The 19,012-nt window shown below is 46.9% G+C and overlaps 1 protein-coding gene across 2 annotated transcripts in view; it reads right to left on the bottom strand.

Annotated features, from left to right (window-relative positions):
* Nucleotides 1-3,573: 3,573 nt before the first annotated feature.
* LOC146007443 (NACHT, LRR and PYD domains-containing protein 3-like) overlaps nt 3,574-19,012 on the bottom strand; it is a 253,821-nt gene continuing 238,382 nt past the window's right edge. For both annotated transcript variants that reach the window (XM_083145793.1, XM_083145792.1), the window contains one exon: nt 3,574-6,813. In XM_083145793.1, the coding sequence (XP_083001919.1) occupies nt 6,651-6,813 (163 nt within the window). In that variant the 3' untranslated portion in view covers nt 3,574-6,650. The remainder of the gene's footprint in view (nt 6,814-19,012) is intronic.

A 19,012-nucleotide genomic window follows, 5' to 3' on the forward strand; every position in this document is an offset into this window, starting at 1 on the left:
GGTTGTAATTGGTTCCACATTTAACTCAGTGAACCCCAGCATTTTGGGTGTTATCCAAATGCCCAGGTATTTAATCTTAAGAGTCCATGTTAACTGGTACAAGTCTCGGTGCTCCTCGGGTATCTTCCCCGATATTGGGAGCATACTCGACTTGCACCAGTTAATTTGTAATCCTGACATTCCCAAAACCATTTACTAGATCTAACATGGTTTGAAGGGACTTCCCTGGTTCTCGTAGGAAAATTTGCATGTCATCTGCATAAAGTGCTATAACATCTACCACTTTACCTATTGAGATTCCCTAAATATCTGGATCTGAACGTATTTTGCATGCCAATGGCTCAATTGCCATGGCAAACAAGGCGGGGGATAATGGGCATAGCTGTCGGGTTCCTCTCTTTAGCTCAAGAGGGTCTGAAATATATCCATTTGCTGATATCCTCGCACTTGGGGAAGTATACTGTAGCTGAATCCATCTAATAAAACATGGCCCAAATCCCAGCTTCTGTAGCTTCACCCCAATCAGTAAGATCTTTGTACACTTTGTGTCTGTGCATGGAGAAAATGTATCTATAATTTTGATTTATAACAAAAGTTTTTCAATTCATCAGGGAAAGCACGACAAGTGCTTCTTATTAACATCTTAAACCCCTGAGTGCCCACAGGTGTCCAGTCTGACTTATTTCTGGCGCAGGTGACACACAGTACATCTGATTTAAAGGGGTACACACCTTATTTCAATTTCTAAACGTGCACTCAGCTGCACCATAACTTGTATCTTATCTTCAACTATTTCCGAGTGGTGAGCCACTGACATTAATGCCTCTCTCATCCCTCATCCAATGTGATGCTCATATGATGTTGGACAGCAGAAGGCAGTGTCACCTGTGCTAACCACTTCAAATTCTCTCTCCCTCACTCAATTTTCCCGCCCCCATTCTCACTCTCTCATTCACTGGGTGACTGTGACATTCCTGCAATATCATTGGATAACAGGTTTGGACACAGGACACCCTGGGGACAGCAGAAGTGACTATTTGATTCCTAAATGCCATTTGGGACCCTCTCATCTGCAAGATATACAGTCATACACCACTGTGCCGCCTGATCTCGTCCGATCTCAGCAGCTAAGCAGTGGCTGGCTGAATAAGTACCTGATTTGAGACTCTCAGGGAATATTCAGTACGGTATATACCCAGAAAGTAGAGGCACCTTGTGACACATGAGGATCAATTGTACTATAATTCTTCTCTTTTCTCTCCAAATCCTTACTGGTGAATAAAACCTGTTGCATACTCTGTTTATCTATTGTACCAACGTAACGTGGACCCCCTAGAAATACTTTTACTGCCAGGCGTCCAGCTCGGGGTCAGGAGACTAATACTATACTGCTAAAATTAATACAAATATATAGTACTATTGTATAAAGATGTACGAGAGTATAAGCATCAGCACATTGGTGTGCGAGTAAGTCTTCAAATCCGGATACCTTATTTTAACCCCTTCCTGACGCAGCCAGTTTTTGCCTTCCTGACAGAGCCATTTTTTTCAAATCTGACATGTATCACTTAAGTGGGTATAACTTTTTTTTGCTTTTACTTATCCCAGTGATTTTGAGATTGTTTTCCCGTGACACATTGTACTTTAAATTAGTGGTGAAATTTGGTCGATACAGTTTTTTTTGGGGGGGGGGGAAATTCCAAAGTGTCGTGAAAAAATGGAACATTTTGCTATTTGCAAAATGTTCCATTTTCTGCTTGTGAGACAAATAATCATATCACTCAAAATAGTTAATAACTAACAAAGACCATATATATTCTTTATTTTTAAATCATTATTTAAACCGCCTTTATTTTTTTTGGACGCTAGGGGGCAGCAGAGTCTAAATTTTAGACTCAATGCATTTCAACGGTGCTTTTGGCTATTAACTTTTTAACGGCCAATAGCAGCGATCGCCCAAGACAGGAGGCATCGCTGCCCCCCCTGGGCAATGAGGGAGGATGTCTGCTGTCAGGGACAGCAGACATTGTCCCTCTGCCACCTCGTCTCGAGACGGGGTGTCAATTTAAAGTCATGACGTACATTTACGCCATGTGTCGGGAAGTACTTCCCGACCATGACGTAAATGTACGTCAAATGTCGGGAAGGGGTTAAGAAATTTTCACCTACAATACGTGATTGGCACTGCCATTGTATATTGTATACTTCAATTTTGTTTTGTTAAATATAATATCACACCACTCTTTGTGGTAAAAGTGATGTATTTTAAGTGACTAATTAAAGGTTAAGTTTTGAACACACCCATTCTTCATTCCTTTACTTAGCACTCATCAATCAATATTTCAAGTGTGCCCCAAAAACCCACTTAGTTCATGCTTTGTCTTCCTCTGTAGACTTCTTCTTTGAGTACATATGACAATGGATAAGTCTATCTCAACTTCTTATATTTATCATTTATGGTGATCATGCATACCGTTAGATCAATCATTAAAAGTAATGTTGAAGTGGTAGACAGATTTTCCTGAGTTGGAAATGAAAGACATGTTGAAACCATATTCATTTTTGAATAAAAGTCTGACATTTTAGTATTATAATTATTATCCTTTATTTATATGTTGCCACAAGAATTCCGCAGCTCGGACATCTACATCTTATATGGAAATTCATCAGAAGTTACTGCATAGGACCTATTTTACCCCAAAACTTAAACATCTTATTGGAGGGGCTGAAGATTTATTTAGGTACTTATGTAGTATCTGGACGTCCGATTTAGAAATCGGATCGCATTGCATGCGATCAAATCGTATGCGATGCGATGGTCCCGATTTCTCCATAGGATTCAATGTTAAAATGGTCTGAGTCCATTTTAACATAGAATTCAATGGGAAAAAGGGGTCCTTTTCCTTTCCCAACTATCCAAGTGGGCAAGGAGTTGGATATAAACCTGTGGCGAGCGTAGCGTGCCACCGAGCCCGAAGCGTGGCGAAAACTTTTAAAGAAATCTGCGTCCACTCGCCACGCTTCGGGCTCGGTGGCTCGCTGCGCTCGCCACGCTATATAAAATCAACTCTATGCCCACTTGGATAGTGGGGAAATGAACAGGACCTTCTTAACATTGAATCCTATGCAAAATCACATCGAATCCCATTGCATCGCATCGGATCGTATCACAAAATCGGCAGTCCAGATACTACATACAGATGGGGCAAGCCTTATGCTTGCTGGCGAATCGCCAGCAGCATGCCGCTGGCGATCCGCCAGCAACACGGCGCGCCATCTGACTGAGACGCGCGTGCGTCCCCCACGCACGTGCGTCTCAGTATCCGGGCGGCCGGCGGGCGAGGCGGACGCAATACTGTCCGCCTCCCGCTCGAGGGGGGCTGGGGGGACCCGAGGCGGCTGTGGGGGGGTGCGGGCGCCCGGTGTGGGCACCGGGCGCCCGTCGGAAGGGGACGGCAGCACCGTCGGAAGGGGACGCGCGCGCACCTCGTGCGCGCGCGTCCCCTTCCGACACACAGATGGCGCCGGAGCAGGGAATGGCGAATGGCGTCGCCATCGCCATCCCCTGGAAAGATGAGCCCGGCCCCATCTGTAAGTACCTTTATTTATTTACTATTTATTAGCAGTTTCTTACAGTATATAGCACACACAGATTCCACAGCGCTTTGCAGAGAATATTTGAACATTCACATCAGTCTCTGCCCAAGTGGAATTTACAATCTATATTCCCTACCACATGCACACACAGACATTCCAGGGTTAATTTTTGTCGGGAACCAATTAACCTATCAGTATACTTTTGGATTGTAGGAAGAAAATGGAGTAACCGGAGTAAACCCACACAAGTACGGGGATAATATACAAACTCCGCACAGTTAGGGCCATGGTGGGAATCGAACCCATGACCTCGGTGCTGTGAGGCAGTAATGCTAACCATTACACCATCCGTACTGCCCTGTATATATAGCACATGGTGGGGATAGAACCTATGACCTCAGTGCTATGAGGCAGTAATGCTAACCATTACACCATCCGCACTGCCCTAGAAGATTCTTATTGTTACAAATGTGGGGAACCAGAAGCAGATCTTATCCATTGTATGTGGTCCTGCGATGTGGTACAGATTCTTTGGTCCGCATTTCAGGATTACATTAAGTCAGATTTGGGCATATACTTAATTATTTCTAAATCCTGGGTATTTTGGGGAATATACTCACCTCAAGAATGTAAGAGATTTACACCAGGTAGACGATTATTGCTTATTAAGTTATTAAGTTGGCGGCGGCCGTCAAGAAGACCATCGCAATGGATCTCGACAGCGCCAACCCCTATAACTCTAGTTTCCCCTAGAATACTATATTTATTTCAGATGGATTGGATAGAGACATCACTCCAAAAGGAGAAGTTAACTTCAAAATTCTTTGAAACCTTGATACCATATGTTCGTACTCTATCAATCCCTCTGAAAGTTGCCCATACATTTTTTTTTTCAAATACAACTTGGTATATCACAGAATCACTGAACAATGAAACCCCCTTCTAGGTGTAGGTGGAGCACTTTGAGTATTTTAGGTGACCACCAGTATTTATTGTTAATTATGTCTTTATAGAATGGAAGACTAATGAAACTTGAGGATGTATTTAATATCTTTTCTGTCAATAAAATTAGTTGGACATTAAAAGAAATACATACTGTAACAGGAATGAGCCACTGCTGTGGCTCATAACACTAATACAAATATATATATAGGCTTGGGGTCGATCCGGCACTCCTCACTGTCAGTATCCAGCTGCACGGGTGCCCTTGTATGGGAATAGACACACTTGGTAGGGTGAGGGTTAACTCAACCACACGGCACTCCAAGGACTTTAAATAGCAGTGACTTTTAAGGGCAACATTTCGTAGCCTGTCACTTCGTCATCAGGCAGCATTACAGACCCCTGCCCATTATATACAGGGACTAATGGCGTGACAGACAGCCTGTGCCCCCACTGTACCCAGCATTACAGTCCCCTGCCCATTATGTACAGGAACCACTGGAGTAACAGAGAGCCCTGCCCCCACTGTTCCCAGAATTACAGGCCCATACCCATTATATACAGGGACCACTGGTGTGACAGAGAGCCCACACCACCACTGATCCCAGCATTACAGACCCCTTCCCATTATATACAGGGACCACTGAAGTGACAGAGAGCCTGCACCCCCACTGATCCCAGCATTACAGACCCCTGCCCATTATATACATGGACCACTGGAGTAACAGAGAGCCCTGCCCCCACTGATCCCAGCATTACAGGCCCATACCCATCATATACAGGGACCACTGGAGTGACAGAGAGCCCGCACCACCACTGATCCCAGCATTACAGACCCCTTCCCAATATATACAGGGACCACTGGAGTGACAGAGAGCCCGCACCCCCACTGATCCCAGCATTACAGACCCCCGCACATTATATACAGGGACCACTGGATTGACAGAGAGCCCGCACCCCCACTGATCCCAGCATTACAGACCCCTGCCCATTATATACAGGGACCACTGGAGTGACAGAGAGCCTGCACCCCCACTGATCCCAGCATTACAGACCCCCGGGCATTATATACAGGGACCACTGGAGTGACAGAGAGCCCGCATCCCCACTGATCCCGGCATTACAGACCCCCGGCCATTATATACAGGGACCACTGGAGTGACAGACAGCCCGCACCAGACAGACAGCTCACACAATCTTTTTTTTAAATATGGAGTTTAATAATTGTAGTCAGGGATATGGGGATAGAACAGTATTTATCTGCCAGAGCCCAGAGTACATTAATGGCAGCAGGAGGTCGCTCAGATTGGGGCTGATTCTGAGTCACATACTGGGGTCCTCTGACCATACAGGACAGATTATATGTAGGGAGAGGAAGGAGCCAGGGCAGGGTAGTGGTAATGGGGATGACCTAATTAAGACCGACAGTCAATAGGGCGACCACTATTACTGGACAGGGACAAAAGCTTGACACATGCAATAAGTTGACATGGAAAATGTCATCATGGAAAAGGTTAACATGAGATTTACATGTTTTTTGGTGTCTTTGTTGACTTACGTCGACATGAACACTGTAGAAGTCTACCACATCCCCTTGCATAGCTCTCTTTGCTCACCATGCAAAAAAAATCTTAAGTCAACCTTTTCATGTCGACCTTACCCATGTCGACCTTTTGACCATGTCAACCTATGGACTGTCCACCTTGTATTGTCAACCTGCTGACTGCATCCCTCGGGGCAGACCTGATATATTCCTGGTAGGAGGCTGAGAATGTACAACAAGGGGCGATACATGTCTCCTGATTGTGGTCGTGAGGGAGGAATTGTGGGTAATACAGAGGAAGTCATACACAAGGTTCTGTCTCTGGCACCAGGGTTAGCGATGGTGCGAATGATGTGAATGATGGTGATGGCGGATACTCCCACCCCTGGCTGATGGGCAAGTGTGGTGCAGCCACAGAGGTGACCATCTCAGGGTACAGGCCGATACCCACATTTATCTCCAGGTGCACAATATGACAGACTTACACAACTCTGAGTCATCCCCATTCAGTGCAGATATAAATGTACCTATGTATAGAACACAATTTTGTGGAGGTAACACAATCATTTTACACCAGAAGCTCCAGAGGCGGCTGCACACACTTCTGAAGTGTTATTATAGCATCCCACAGATCATTTTCTGACAGGTCCAGTCTGGTCAAAGAGCAGTTTGTAGTAATAACAGAGCGGAGATCATCACAGCAGGAGGAGGTCAGACCACACCCTTGTAACCTGATGGGAGAAGAGGGATCTGCATTAGGTTATTTCTTATCATCCCAGCCTCACTCTCAGCATGATGCCATCACTGGACATTTACTAACTGATTATTAATCCTTACATAATGCAAACATGGAGGTTTCCAAATGGCTAAAGGTACAAATATAACAACAGCTTAGTGCAGGACATATTATAGATAATACAATATTATTAGATATGTGACATTGCAGAGGATGTGACACTGGGCAGGACATGTGTCATTGGGTAGACATGTGAGATTATGCAGAACATGTGACATTGGGCAGACATGTGACACTGGGCAGAACATGTGATATTAGGCAGATATGTGACACTGGGGAGACATGTGACATTGGGTAGACATGTGACATTATGCAGAACATATGACACTGCACAGGATGTGATACTGCTCAGACATGAGACATTGGGCAGATATGTGACATTGGGAAGACATGTGACACTGAGCAGAAGGCACATGACCGGCCCCTCCCTCTTGTCCACCGCTATCAGAACCCTGAAATGGCTAGACAGCTGTTGCATCTTGCCCAGCAGAACCCCGCACCGTGGTAATCCTTTTCCGCCCGTCATCGTAAAGAAGTTAACATATTTCCCCTCCTTGATCCTGTCTCGCACGCTGCGCCGCAGCACCACAGTGTATTCACAGTGGACCACCTTGCCCTTCTCTTTATGAGGGTACCTGTGCAACCAGCTGGCCATGCTGTCTTCTCTAATAGTAGAAATGGCATTACTGAGGAGTTCCCCTTGCAGACTGCCAAGGAGTGGCTTCCCCAGCTTATACCGGGGCAGTCTCTTACGGCATGGGGCTCCCAGCATTTTGTGCATGCATGGCGAAATCTACTCCATTGTAGGCGAAGCATCTCCTAGAAAATGCCCCCGAAAGGATGAAGAGGCCCAGCGGGGCGTGGCAGGCAAAGCCGACGGCTTCAAACCCATCCAGATCTCCACCTCATTACACCTGAAGTCCATGACATCCGAACCCGACTGCTTGTTTCGGACTTCCTCGTCATACAACTTCCAGGACGTGCCCACATCGTCCAAGAACATCACATGCATCCTATGCATATAATGCACCAGGGTCATGTGCTCTCAGGGCCTAGTTTCTAGTTAACAAGCTGCAAACATAAACAGCCCTTTTTGCCACTGCTGGTACATGCAATATGCTTCCTCACCAATACCACCCCGTCGCTTCGCAACGTGATAATTTTTTCGGCCTTTAGTGTATAGTGACTGATGGCGATGGCATCTAGAATGCCTATGATGTGACCTACGCCCCCTTTCTCCCCCCGAGGTCACTGAGTTCGACCCAGAGGAGGACCCAGCGGCATCACCAGATGTGACCACAGGAATGGCATCTGAGGAGACAGGTAGAGGCGGGGCCACCGGCAACACAGACAGTGCTGACAGGAGTGTCAACACAGGTCCCAAAGAGGACAAACTAGCAGATGGCTGCAGGAACAAAGTAGACAACACTTGAGCAGACACCAATTCCCCGTTCTCACTGCCACAAAAAAACAGGGTTCCTGCCAGGGAAAACAGTCATTTCCCGTGTCCTGTCTTAGTGTGAATGGGTGTGAGTGAAATTCCCGGGTGATGTGCCCCGGGAATTACACACAGGTCTTTGCAGGGTTATTATTGGGTAATACATGGGTGTATGGCAGTGTAAACAGGCTAGACCCTGGGTTTTCTCACAAGATGCAAAGGCAAGCTAATGGCATTGCTCAAAACTGCCTTTTAAACAGCCAAAGATACTTTTTAAACAGCCAATCAAAGCTGCTCTTAAATTCCACACACTTGTTGGCAGGCAGACCAGGGGAAGCAGTGTGAACAGGGCAGACATATGAATTTCCCAGGTCTAAGGTGCAGTATGAATGGGGCATGTAGAGCTGAGATGATCTGTGCCCCTGCAAAAACCCGGGTCCCTGCAGGGGCAGCAATGAGAACGTGGACTAACAGAATGGCTATGTGAGCAATTTCCTGTTGCTGTGGATCTCCAGAGACCTCATACAGTGTGCAGGCTATGTGGTACAACAAACCCCAGCAGTGCTATTTAACCCCTGCAGTCTGCAATGTCTGAATTGGCAATCACACAGCATACAGGAAGACAGTGAGAAAAGCCCTGCAGCACAACAGACCCCAGCAATGCTATTTAACCCCTGCAGTCTGCAATGTCTGAATTGGCAATCACACAGCATACAGGAAGACAGTGAGAAAAGCTCTGCAGCACAACAGACCCCAGCAATGCTATTTAATCCCTGCAAGCCTGAAAGCCTGCAATATTTGCATTAGCAATCACACATCATACAGAAAGAAACTGAAAGCCTGCTGCACAACAGTCCCCAGCAATGCTATTTAACCCCTACCAGCCCAAAGCCTGCAATGTCTGCACCAAGCCGAGCAGCAGCAAGGACCAGGGAAGGGAGAGCAAAGCTGGAAGTAAAGGAGTAGATGGAAGAAGATTGAAAGAAAGGAGTAGGAAGAAAAGGCAGCTTTACACTGGGAATAGAAGGAAATTTAGAGACCATGTGACAGGATCACTAACTGTGCATTCTACCATATTCCTTGGGAGGGAGAACAGAAAGAAGATACAAGATGGGGGAAGAGAAGGTTATAGAAAAAACACACAGATAAATAAAGATTCTTTAGAGCACTAGCCTTTTCCTACTTCACCCTCAGTGGAAAACCGGACCAGAGAGGCAGATCACCTGACTTCCTGGCTATTCCTAACTATAGGAACTCCTCCCCTGCTCCCTAATTGGCTAATACTGATCTCAACATAACCCCTAGCAAAACACACAACCTAAAGTGCAGGCAGCTCAAAGTCAGAATCCTTTGGTGGTTTATGTCACCTCAAGCTTAATCAGCCTTCGGTTTTCTATCTGACCAGCAGGAAAAGTCCAGCATGTATAATATAACAGGTAATAATAGGATAATATCTGTGTATTGTAAGCTTGCGAGCAGGGCCTTTCTAACTTTTGACTGTCTGTAAATACCCTGTCTGATGTATCCCTGTCTCATTTTGTAAAGCACAACGGAATATGCTGCGCTATATAAGAAACTGTTAATAAATAAATAAATATCTCACGTAGACAGCTTTTCCATATGGAAACAAATGATACTAAAATGCAATGGTTATAATGTAATTCACACCCCCTCCCCTTTGTGATGAGCCCCCACACACCACAATCTCCCCTCACTGCTGATCATACTCACCTTCCCAGGGACCACTGATCAGAGCTGCTGCAGGACTGACTGTCATCGGGGCGTCCTGATTCTGTGACCTCCGGCACTGTAATATGAGCTGCTGCTCTGTAGCATCACTTTACTGCACTGGGAGTCACAGGAGCAGCACAGAGCCCTGATGACCGGCAGCCCTCACTGGAGCACCGATCAGTGGACCCTGGGGTGGTGAGTATTAGTATTTACATCACACAATGACCATCTTGCATGTCTATCGCACCCACATACAGATGGATGGAGCCGCTCTCGTTGGACCTCCTGCATTGTGGATAAGGGATTATTCCGGATTTTGGAATTTTTTTACATACTCACCTGGTCCCCTGCATCCATGGCGGACATTGAGTCTGTCTTCAGAGGCATCCCCTGTCCCAAGGATGCATTGTGCGAGTGACATCATGGAACACCTGCGCACCAGCGCAATGCATCCTTGGGACCCTGTGAGTATGAAAACCCCCCAAAAATAAAATCCCAGAAATATTCTGAAAACGGGTTGGGATCATTTGGTCTATTGCATTATGGTCGAAAGTCATTAGGTCAAATCCATTAGGTCGACATGCTAAAAGGTCGACATGACTCTAGGTCGACATGGGAAAAGGTCGACATGATTCTAGGTCGAAAGGTCATTAGTTCGACAGGTCATTAGTTCGACAAGGTCATTAGTTCGACATTGTCTATGTCGACATTCACAAGGTCGACATGGGGTTTTTCACTGTTTTTTTACCTGAATGTCAACACAGTCGACATGGACACAGTTTAAAGTGCACTGCATCCCCTCGCATCGCTCGCTGCGCTCGCAATGCGTCGGGCACGGTGCCTCGCTACGCTCGGCACACTATTTTATTCTCCCACCACGCCCTAGTGGATGGTAGGGCATGAAATACCGCCTGTCGGCACATGTTGGCTCAAAAAACAGTGAAAAACTCCATGTCAACCTTGTGAATGTCGACATAGACAATGTCGAACTAATGACCTTGTCGAACTAATGACCTGTCGAACTAGAATCATGTCGACCTTTTCCCATGTCGACCTAGAGTCATGTCGACCTTTTAGCATGTCGACCTAATGGATTCGACCTAATGACTGTCGACCATAATGCAGTAGACCAAATGACCGCATCCCCTGAAAACCTACTGTAAGTTTTTCGTTATATTTCAGTATGTTTTGGACATCCAGATAATGGGTACTCGCCCTGTATATCATAAATAAGAGTCTAGGGGAGATATTCCTGACAAAGGGCCCAATTCAGACCTGCGGGCTATGCTGCGTGTTTCCAGAGCCCAGTGAGCAGGTTACCAGCCCTGCCAGATGCACCCCCCCCCCCCCCCCCCCACCACCACATGAATCCCTGTGCAGGGATGGGAATGGATGTGCACGTGTACAGAGGAAATCATGTTCTGGTTACTTACCATGGAATGATTTCCTCTGCTGTGACCAGTGCTCGCAGCTGCATGGATTGATGCGAGAATGGTGCGGGTGCCGACTTCATCTACCCTCCCTGAACAGGCAGGGGAACGCCTGTGTTTTTATAGGCATGCCCAGCATTTTTGTGGGCACAGCCATGCATTGTTGGGGTCTATCCAGTATTGCCCCCTGTGTGTCACTCAGGCTGCCAGCATCTAATTGAAGGGAGAACTTGCCGGGTCCTGCGCATTGGTGATAATACACATCCGCAGACCCCCACCATCGCCAGTGGGGCTGAATTCTTACATGTGCGAACAGGCCTGAATCAGCCCCAAAGTGAGAGTCTGTATCACATGAAAGGGTGTTTTTATGGGGACACCCATAAAATGCTGGGTATTCCCTTGCTCCCGCCCCCGCCCTCCCCATTCCGCCCCTCCTGGAGTGAAAGTCACCAAAGTCGTTCGCTCCCAGGGTTTGGGCATGTGCATGCAGGGAAGGGGCTGACTTTTGACCCAAGGGGGGACGTGGGGGGGGGGCTTCAGTATTGCAAGCAGTATAAAGACTGTACGATATTGGAGGTGTCTGTCACCCAGATTTGTAGAAGTGATACAAAATACATCTGGCAAGACGTCACTGCAATACAAGTGAGGCCATTATCATACAGCCTCGGTGTAAATTATGTCACATTATATTGAATATCAGTGGCCTGAGTATCCTGGTTATATCTGGAACTCCACAGGAAATACATGACAATATTACCAAGTGCCAGTGAGCTATCCATAGGGTTGTAATAGGATCCTTCTAATGTGACCTGGGTTATCCTCACACCCTGCACCCATTATAGATATGCCAGTTCTTACATGGGTCCATTCTCGATCAGCTCTGGCAGGTACACAGGTCAGGTTAGGGGTAACTGGATCCAGGGTATTTGTCAAGGAATCTTTTTCCACTGAGCCACAACTCAACTTGTTGTGAAAAAGTGGTATTAATTAGCAATCTGACTCCCCATTGTTATTTATGTAGTCATAAGATAACTATAGACATGACCACAGGGGTCAAGCTGATATCAGATAGGTCACTAACAGGGATATGGCATCACACATTTCAGGTACAGATGTGCGGCTTCAGCTTTCTGTAATCTTCCTGTTAATAATATATCAGTGAGCATGTGCTACTTGCTGCAGTTCTGTAATAACGACACCGGGTCAGAACTCAGGGGCGACATTTAATAGGATGAGATATTTCGACTTTTGTGATTTTAACCAAAAAACAGCTGAGTTTGCACTTTTTAAAGAATTGCTGACTTCATAGGTTGCGAATTGTGATGTATATCACTTTTGCCCTGTACAGATCAGGTTGTAAAGGATGGTTTTAAAACAGGCCAACAGGAAAAAAAAATGGAGATGGTTAATTTTTACATAGGTGTCCGCTACTATCATCAGAAACACCGCTGCATACAGAGGGGCAAAAAAGTTATTTGGCCAGCTACCGATTATGCAGGTTGACCCACTTAAAAAGATGAGAGGTCTGTAATTTCCATCATAGGTACACTTCAACTGTGAGAGACAATGTGGGGAAAAAAAAAAAACAGAAAATCATATTGGGTACTTGTTTCCTAGCACGGCCACACCGATCTTGGTCGGCTTCATCGGGTTGGAAAAATCGGGTCGGTCGCATCGGGTGCATACCAAATCGCACCCGATGCGACCGACCCGATTTTTACATTGCCTCCAATGTGAAATGGTCCCTTGGACCCGATTTTACATTGGATTCTATGTAAAAGTGCCCCTAGACCCCAAATTCCCCCCCCCTGATGGGTGAAATGCCCCCCATTGTTAACGCCACCCCACGATTGATGCCAACCCGAAGCGTGGTAAGCGCAGCGAGACGGTGAGGTTCGGCGGTGCGCGTCCTCCGACCTTTTCATACCCCTACTATCCACGTCGGCATGGAGTTGAGAATATAAAGTGTGGCGAGCGCAGCGAGCCACCGAGCCCGAAGCGTGGCGAGCGCAGCGAGCCCCGCAAGGGGACGCGTATAACTTCACAGGTATACGCGTCCCCTCGCGCCCTTTACAGGTATCCGCGTCCCCTCGTGGGGTATCAATGATCTTGAGAACGGGGAGGAATCAGCCCAGAAGTATATTGGGGGGACCTGGTCAATGACCTCAAGAGAGCTGGGACCACAGTCACAAAGGTTACCATTAGTAACACACTACGTTGTCATGGATTCAAATCCTGCAGCACCCGAAAGGTCCCCCTGCTTAAGCTAGCACATGTCCAGTCAGGAGTTGAGCTGTGTGTCTGTGATATTGCACATTTGGAGGAGCTGCACAGGAGGAGGGAGCAGGCTACGTACAAGATCCAGGTCCCCAGACCACTTAGTGCTTCACGTAGGTACAATGCGAGGGTGTACCTGGGCTCCCTCTTAGATCAGATTCTAATTACATCCCATCAGGACTGTTCTTGGTAATTTGCTGGGACAGCTATACTGTAGATAATGCCTATTCTTGTGTATTCTTCCTTTCTCCCATAAATTGTAAGTTTGCGAGCTAGGACCTCCATCCTCTATGTCTGTCTGTAATCACCCAGTTTGTCTTATCACTATTGATTCTAATTGTAAAGCGCAATGAAATATGCTGCGCTCAGAGCCGGCGCCACCACTAGGCAAATCTAGGCATTTGCCTAGGGCGCCGGCCACTGGAGGGCGGCATTTTGCCCCCCGTGCCGCGGGGTAGCTGTCCTGCTGCGCTGTGTATTTAAAGCTGGCGGCGGAGGCAGCGAGGGGTCCCTGCAGTCAATAAGAAATAACGAGCGCTATCCGCCGGGCTATGCGGAAGCGCTTCTGTTGTGAAAACACTGTCCGCACGCTGATTGGCTGAGATTCAGCCAATCAGCGTGCGCCGTGCGGCCAGTGTTTTCACAACAGAAGCGCTTCCGCATAGCCCGGCGGATAGCGCTCATTGACTGCAGGGACCCATCTCTGCCGCCGCCAGCTTTAAATATACAGCGCCGCAGGACAGGTACAACCCCTCCCCCGGGGTGCCCCCACCCCGACTCGCCTGGGGCACTCCGGTGCCTTGCACCGGCCCTGGCTGCGCTATATAAGAAACTGTAAATAAATGAATAATCTAGAGGTGGTGGGGATGTTTAGGTTGAACCGCAAAAACCTCATGAACTTATATAAGCAGGTGAGAAATGATTTGGAGCCTTTTAGGTCTGGCAAATATATGGTATCTGGGCTACAAAAATTGGTACTTGTGAGTTATCCGGGCTCCCGATTTTTTGATTGTATGCCTTAAGTTAAGGCATACAATCCGATGCGATGCGATGCGATATCGCATCGCATCGCATCGCATGCGAACATCGGATGCGATGACCCGATTTTTCCATAGGAATCAATGTTAAAATGATTCCTATGGAAAAAGGGGTCCTTTTCATACCCCTACTATCCAAGTGGGCATGGAGTTGGATATAAACCTGTGGCGAGCGTAGCGAGCCACCGAGCCCGAAGCGTGGCGAGCGAAGCGTGGCGAGCGAAGCGAGCCCCGCGAGGGGACGGTATTCCGTGTCCGCTCGCCACGCTTCGGGCTCGGTGGCTCGCTACGCTCGCCACAGGTTTATATCCAACTCCATGCCCACTTGGATAGTAGGGGTATGAAAAGGACCCCTTTTTCCCATTGAATTCCATGTTAAAATGGACTCAGTCCATTTTAACATTGATTCCTATGGAAAAATCGGGTCATCGCATCGCATCGCATCGCATCCGATGGTCGCATGCGATGCGATGCGATGTCCCGATCCGACCCGATTTTAAAATCGGGCGCCCGGATAACTCATAAGTACCCAAAAATTAATATGTGCCCTCAACTTCTTTGCCACAGGCACCACATAGTCTGCGACTTCACGGTCGCTGGTGGTTTCACAAGCCACTTTCTCTAAGCATGTTACTCAGGTGCTATACTGTATGCCTTGAAGAATTTGTGGTGCACATACTGTATATCACATATATCCCACATTGTGAGACTGAGTGGCAGGACCTGAGGGTGGCATTCTATCAGAGATTTAATGGGATGCGATTTTCTGTAAGGTCTGTAAGGTTCTGAAATCGCACAAAATCGCATTTTCCAAAATTGGGAATTAAAAAAAAAAAAAAAAAAAAAAATCAACTATTTCATGATAAAATGTGATATGGTGCGATTTTTAGTCATGAAAATGTGCGAATTTGTGGACATGAAACAAAAACCCGACATGGGGTCCCTCCTCCTGGCCATAACCAGTCATGGCTCAAAATCCACCGATGGCCTGTCCATTTGTCCACGTAGAATCCATTTGGGGTTCCTGTGGGAAGATATCCTACAGTACTCACACGCTGTCTTCTGTGCTGCTCCAGTTCCACAGGAATGCTGTTCACACACTGCAATCTTCTGTTTACATCTGTGGCTCCGCCCACAGACCGGGAGTTAGGCCCAACCATCATCCAATCATGATCGGAGAAATCCCTATGCTCGATCATGATTGGCTGGTGGGCGGAGCCACAGATGTAAACAGAAGCTCGGCTTGTGTGAACAGCGTTTGTGGGGAGCACAGAAGTCAGCGTGTGAGTATGATTTCTTTCCACAGGAACCCCAAATGGATTCTACATGGAGAAGAGGTCAGGCCATCGGTGGACCCATAGGTAATGTATGAGTGGATGATTGTAGTATGTAATAAAGTCCAAGCGGACACTGTGACTAATGCCCCGTATGCTGTGACTTGTGGTTCTCCAAGTCCCTGCATGCGGTGCAGGCTTGCTGGGACTCATAGTTCCACAACAATACACAATAGTTATTTTCTATTTTTACACAACTATGAGCCCGGTTCCCAATGCACAGGGGCATCGGGGACAGCCCGATCTTCAGCCCGTGCAGGAAAATTCTGGAGGGAGGACCTCTTTATTGAGGGGGTCCCCACTTCCATAGGATCCCTGCCCAGGCTGACCGGTTATGGGGTGAATGCATTGGCTGGGGGTACTTGTATAAAAAGTCTCCCCCAGCTGTGGCATTACCCTTCTGGCTGGTTGGGCCCGGTGCTGGTTCTTGAAATATGGGGGACCCTTACTCGTTTTGTCCCCTGTATTTTGGGAACCAGGACCAGCCCTTGAGCCTGGTGCTGGTTTTAAAAATCAAGAGAAACCCTATTTGCTTTCCTCCAAGATTTTTTAAAACAGGACCATCTCTTTGAGACTGGGGCTGGTTATGCTCAGGAGGGGGGGGACCCCACGCCTTTTTTTTTTTTATTAATTAATTTTTTACACTTTTATTTGGACAGAACCACGCACAGATCTCACTGGTCTGTGCATGGTTCTGTCAAACTCCTCTGCCAGAACCTGGTCTATTTGTTTTGCAATTTCTGGTAACGTTTTCCAAAAATCGCATCCCATTAATTTTGCGAGATGTATACTTTATAATGGGAAAACATCTGGATGCGAATTGAGGTGTGAGAAAAAAAAAAATCGACAGGTCAGAATATGAGATTTTCACAGCAAAAAAAAATTGCAAAAGTCTATCATGAATGTACTATCAATATAAACTATTAAGAGGTTTTCTTTATATGCTTTCTGTTAGTGTGAGACTTGCCATCTCATCCACAACCATTTTTAATTCTATTTTTATGTTTATAATAATAATTACTTACTTTACTTACTGTATTTGGATGAATCCTTTACTATATGCTACAGCAGAACACCTGTCCAGATTGATTAGATAGGTGAACTAATGCAAACTGAAATGTTCTGATTGGTCGACACTTAGTTAAATACCAAGTCACTGTATACTGGGGAATCTTCTGAGGAAACTGGCAAGGTTCATGTCAGAGAAATGCGTCGAGTCCCCCTTCATTGACTTTTCTAACAACAGTGGGACATCTTGCAATCATCATGCCGTTATTGCCAATACCTGTCCATTGCCTGACAGACTGTCTGGGACCAAGTCTCCACTGTGCTACATCCAGAGACTGTGCCATAAACCTGCCCTCCTTGCCTGGTTTATTGCGATCGGAGGCTAGGTGGAGGCTGCTGACATACAGGTACACCATTGCTTGGTGACCTAACAATACATGCTGCTAGCGTCTCCAGGTCCCTGTGGGTGTTGGCTGACTGTGACTGGAGAACACGGGGAGACTGCTGCCACACGGATGCACTAACAGCCATTGATTTAACAATATATGCTCTCGGCGTGTCACACGCCGCCGCAACGGCGCACAGCAGGTACACTACTCACCCGTCCGTTCCCGGCGACGGCTAGCGTGTGTAGTTTCCCGGCTTGTGAACAGCGGCTTCTGGAGTGAGGACGGCAGCGGGGAAGGCTGGGGAGTGCAGCGCTGTGTCTGTGATTGGCGACGCCGGGAGGTTGGCACCGCCATCTTGCTTCAGGGCAGAACAGAGATTGGGCCAGGTCAGGGGTTCCGCCCATACTACCCTGACAGACAATGGCAGCTGCCCTCTAGTGATATAGGGGATCTGCCTAGGGCTGTTCAGGGTCAGTACAAAAAGTCTCCTGAGCTGTTCAGTTCTACTAGCAGACTCCTGACTCTCCTGGTGCCCTTGCCTCTAATGCTTTGCTCTCAGATTCATTTGGCTGCCTAGGACCCCATCGCTGTAGTTCCTGCCATGTTCAGCAGCTAGCCCATACTTTTGAGCTACCGGCACTACCACTCCTCGATCCTTCATTCAGAGACTCACTATCCATCTTCTTTCAGTCCAAGGATCCAATTGTGCCCACCATCATTACCACCTTCTTTCCGGAACATCATCACAACCAGTCTTTCTGCCAGCCTCATTACCCACTTGAACTTACTTTCAAAGACGTTGCCTAATGCTGGCCACACATCAGACCAACTTTCTTCCAACCATCCAACTAGTTGCTTGGATGGAATAAAAATATGGTACTGGATGGGACCAAATATAATATTTACTTCTGATATTTGCTCCCAAAATCTGGAAAAGGACAAAAACTGCCCCTCAGACACGATACTGTAGTTGAACCTGTTTGATTGAAACAATTTGACTGAATGTTTTTGTCAATTTTCCTGGGTGTGTGAGCACATTTCTGATTGTCCTTTGCTCCCATACACTACCAGATTTTTATTCCATCCAAGCAACTAGTTGGATGGTTGGAGGAAAGTTGGTCTGATGTGTGGCCAGCATTATTCATTCCAAGTACCTTGCCTGAGTTATTTTTGTTTACCACTAACTGCCACTTAAATAAGTATTTGAGTGAAGTTGTCAACTATATATGAAATCCTTCATTAAACCTGCACGTTTTAATCCTTCATCTACTGGTCTGTCTCCTGTCCCTGAGCATCACACGGCTTCATCCAACGCCTCAACCCTGGCAGTTTGTACTGACCCAATGGAGTCGGGTGAGAATCAGGCACCCGTGATGGATGTGCTACAAGGTGTTATGGCTCGTTTGGAACAATTAGAGGCTTCACAATGTCAAGTGGCTCAGTTCCTTCAGACACTGGCTCCACCTCCGGCGGCTCCGGCGGTCTCTCCA

This window comes from Crinia signifera, chromosome 6 (assembly GCF_055691185.1).
Source record: "Crinia signifera chromosome 6, ASM5569118v1, whole genome shotgun sequence".
Classification (NCBI taxonomy): Eukaryota; Metazoa; Chordata; class Amphibia; order Anura; family Myobatrachidae; genus Crinia; species Crinia signifera.